The 4,498-nt window shown below is 45.4% G+C and overlaps 1 protein-coding gene across 1 annotated transcript; it reads right to left on the reverse strand.

Annotated features, from left to right (window-relative positions):
* Nucleotides 1–2,546: 2,546 nt before the first annotated feature.
* On the reverse strand, nucleotides 2,547–4,262 carry PRDM14 (PR/SET domain 14). The gene has a single exon (XM_070455235.1). It carries the CDS (start codon nucleotides 4,260–4,262, stop codon nucleotides 2,547–2,549), a length of 1,716 nt encoding a protein of 571 aa, XP_070311336.1.
* Nucleotides 4,263–4,498: the final 236 nt, after the last annotated feature.

The following is a 4,498-nucleotide window of genomic DNA, read 5'->3' on the forward strand; positions in this document are numbered from 1 at the left end:
TTCCCGACCCCATGGACTGCAGCCCACCAGGCTCCTCCATCCATGGGATTTTCCAGGCAACAGTACTGGAGTGGGCTGCCATTGCCTTCTCTCTCTCTCTCTCTCTCTCTCTCTCTCTCTCTATATATATATATATATATATATATATATATATAATTATTTTTTCCTAATCAGATCTGTCTGAACTTCAGTTAACCCTTGCAATCTACATATTTAAATCCATTCTTCATTTCAGAAAGTAATTCTTCTAGTGCTTTTTCTTTAATTAATTCAGCATCTCCTTGCACCTGGATGTTTTATCATTCTTTTTATTCTATTATTCAGATACTATTTTCTAATTTTCTAATATCTATCTACCAATTACTTTTTCCTAAAATAATTGCATCTCTCTTTGTGTGTTTACTCCAAATCAGTCCTTCTGCTTGATTTCCAGCCCCCTATCCAGTCTCAACATTTACAACCACTTAGTACATCTGTGAAGTGAAGTGAGGTGGAAGTTGCTCAGTTATGTCCAACTCTTTGCAACCCCATGGACTATACAGTCCATGGAATTCTCTAGGCTGGAATACTGGAGTGGGTAGCCTTTCCCTTCTCCAGGGGATCCTCCCAACCCAGAGATCAAACCCAGGTCTCCCACACTGCAGGTGGATTCTTTACCAGCGGAGCCACAAGGGAAGCCCAAGATTACTGGAGTGGATAGCTATCCCTTCTCCAGGGAATCTTCCCAACACAGGAATTGAACCAGTGTCTCCTGCATCGCAGGCAGATTCTTTACCAAATGAGCTATCAGGGAAGCCCTTCGTACATCTAGAAAATTTTCTTTCATGATTTATTAACTTTCTCTTGATAGAGATGAGCTATGGAATTAAAAGATGGTACAAATGAACTTATTTACAAAATCTACTCACAGACACAGAAAACAAACTTGTGGCTACCAAAGGGGAAGTGGTAGGGAAGGGATAAATTAGGAGTTTGTAATTAATGCATATACACTACTATGTATAAAATATACAACCAATGAGGTCCCATTGTATAACACAAGAAACTATACTCAATATCTTGTAATAACCTAGAAAGGAGGAGAATGTAAAATATATATATATACATATATATATATATACACCTGCATATATATATGAATAATGGAATCACTTTGTTGTACATCTGAAACTAACACATTATAAATCAACTATATTTCAATTAAAAAATATAGAAAGTTGAGCTGTTCTTCCAAAGGGAACTCAAGTAGCCAGCATGTGCTTTTAATTCTGAGAAATTTAAATCTGAAGGATTCAGGGATTCAGGATTTCTCCAGAGCCTCTTTCAGAACTTTTTTTTTTTATATACATTTCCATCTTTTCTTCTGAACCAGAGAAGAAAATTTCAATGCTGACCTTTTTGACCAAAGCAGAACCTAGGGAATCACACATATTGAGGACACAGAAACTGTTAAAGGAAGAACAATGAATAGATTAGAGTTGAGGAAAAGGAACAGTTAGGTTGCTTCTTCATATTTCTATAATCTCAGACATATGTTCCCTTTTTTGATCCATTGCAAAATGTCATCTTTTTATGCATTTTGGACATCTATTTCTTATACTCACATAAAAACTTTTAACTGTACTAAAATCTCCATGAGCCTTTATGAGTCAAGATTTTTGCTGTGCAATTGAATAGAACTACATTTTCCTCTGTAAATCATTAGCATCACAATGAAATGTCTAATTATGGCAAATTCCCTTGTAGAATAAAAAGGTCACAATTTTTTTTTCTTTAATAGTAGATAAACTTATCTCGAGCTTCCCAAGTATGCAGTGGTAAAGAATCCGCCTGCCAAAGCAGGAGACTCAGGAGACATGGCTGATTCCTGGGTCAGGAAGATCCCATGGAGAAGGAAATGGCAATTGATTCCAGTCTTCTCACCTGGAAGATCCCGTGGATAGAGGAGCCTGCTGGGCTACAGTCCATGGTGCTGCAAAGAGTGGAACACAACTGAGCCACTAAACATGCATGCACATTTACCTCAAATATAAAAATAATTATGCTTATCATACTCTGGATTTTATTTTATTTTTTTTGGGGGGGGGGTTTTTAAGAATTTATTCTGTTAAGAAATATAACAGGGGATGGCCACAGACATATTACAATCAGGAGCTGAGACAAATAGTAGAGAAAAATCCTTTTTTTTTTTTTTTTATTTTTCAATCAAGAAACCAAAGACTCTGCTTCCTAGTCCCTGAAATGAAATAGTCCCTTTCAGGGCTGATGTTGTGTTTCCAGACCTTTACACACTGTTAACCATCAGCCTTTCACTCCTTCTAGGTGAATTCACCCAAACTGCATTCTTGTTAGAAACCGTGAAAAAGCATTCCTGCCAAAGCTGTTAAAACTACAGACTTAATAAATCTGGTAAATTCTACTGCTTGGTCAGTTCCATTATTCTGTTTCTGATCTCAATATAACTACCACTGGTCTGTGAGATATACCCAAGAACACGAGAAACATCAAGACACATCTAGAGGCCTTGTCCTCAGACATTCTGAGGGCTAGCAATCTTCATGAGACTTCATGTGGGACTGGAAGGCTTCCTGATCTGAGAAGGTTTTTCCACAGGTGTTACAGGGAGAGCCGTCATCCTCCTTGTGCGAGCGCCGGACATGGCTGTCATGAGCCGCGTGCGATGCAAAAGATTTACCACAGTACTTGCATTTGAAGGGCTTCTCCCCGGAGTGCTGCCTGATATGCGTGCGGAGTATACTAGAGGCAGTGAATTTCTTAGTACAATACACACAGTGGTAGGGTCTGTCTCCAGAGTGGACTCTCATGTGTTTGTTTAGACTGGAAGATTGAGAGAAACACTTCCCGCATGTAGAACACTTGTGAGGCCGATGCTTCTCATGAACGTGAAGGATGTGGATCCGGAGCCGGTCTCTCTTCTCAAAGGATCGTTTGCATAACGAACAGGGAAATTTCCTGTCACCCTTGTCCACACAGGGCGTGTACTTTAGATGCTTGTCTCTGTAGTATTTGTAGGTAAATACTTTGCCACATCTTTCACACCTGTACCCTTCCGCAGACTCTTCGGAGGACCCAGACGCCTGCTTCCCCTGCTTGAGGACCTGCAGGCTCACAGGAATGTCCAGAAACTTCTCATAGCAATCTCCGTACCACACGAGGAGTTCCTGGTTCTGGTAGATCTCCTTGCAGCTCTCGTAGAAGATCTGCCCTTGACATTGTACTGCCACCAGGTTCTGCTCCGATGGGAAACGGGCACAGTTGACATAGGACATCCAGTTCCCTGCACCTCCTTTCCCATCAATAAAGTGGCTTAACTGACCGTCTTCGAAGATCTCCCACATCAGGGAATTGTCTCCGTGTGTCTTGACTTCGCTGGTGTTGACCACTTTAACCTGAAAGGGCCCAAACTTGACTCCTTTGGCCACAAGACTACTGCAGAACACCCCAAAATGTGCAACTTCACCAAACTTCGTCTGCCGGAGGCAGAGACCTTCTGGTAGCTGAAGGGAGTCCTTATCCAGAGTCTGAGGAAGAGAATCAGCCCCGGAGCTGTCGGTGGGGATCAGGAGGCCCGAGATCGCGTGGTGCAGGTGGGCTGAGTGCTGCGGGCTGGGGATGACCCCGTACAGAACCAAGTGCAGATCTTCCTGGGTGAAGTGGTAGCGGCGAGAAGCCTTCCCCTCTCGGTTCACGAGTTTGGGGCCATCCTCAGAGGGCTCGCTGGGGGACCCCGATAACAGCTGCGAGGGCTTCGGCCTCTCAGGTAACAACGAAGCATCCACGGGGGGCGGCGGAGCGAAAGTCTCAGGTCCCCAACACTGGCCACCGTCGCTCCGGCCGGCGGTGTGTACCAAGCCCTCGCTGGCGGCGCCGGTAAACTCGCGACTGCCGTTCTGGAAGTGCGGCCCCTCCCTGGGGAGGTGGGTAACTGGGTACCAGGCCGGCAGCTTGCTGTACCAGGGAAGGTCGCACAGAGGTTCCCTCGGCAGGGCCAGGCCCGGGCTCAGCAAGGGAGGCACGGTCCGGAAGCCGAAGGGGGGCAGAGCCGGGGACGCGGCCAGGGCCTCCAGCGGCCGGAAAGGCTGGAAGCCCTCCTCCGTCGCGGTCAGGGTGTTCCCGTAGAGGCCGTAAGCCGGGAAAGGCGTGTAGTAGGCAGCCAGGTGTTGGGGGCTGCCCTGGAGCCAGTCGGGCGGGTAGTATCCCTTGTCCTGGGGTCCGGTCTCCCCTGGCGGCCGCAGGGCCATCCCCGGGCCACGGCGCTTGGCGGGTCTTGGAGAACGCGCAGCCGGGTTAGCGGACGCCCCGGGTCCGCGGAGGGGCGGCGCGGGTTCAGGATCCGTAGGCTCCGGGCCCATACTCTGGATTTTAAAAGGTAGATTTATATATTAATCTGATTTGAAATTAATAATTATTGAAAAAATAATTATAAGTATTTAAGAAGAAATATATAGTATGATCTAAGCTAAATAGGTAATTGGGC

This window comes from Odocoileus virginianus, chromosome 25, assembly GCF_023699985.2.
Source record: "Odocoileus virginianus isolate 20LAN1187 ecotype Illinois chromosome 25, Ovbor_1.2, whole genome shotgun sequence".
Taxonomy (NCBI): domain Eukaryota; kingdom Metazoa; phylum Chordata; class Mammalia; order Artiodactyla; family Cervidae; genus Odocoileus; species Odocoileus virginianus.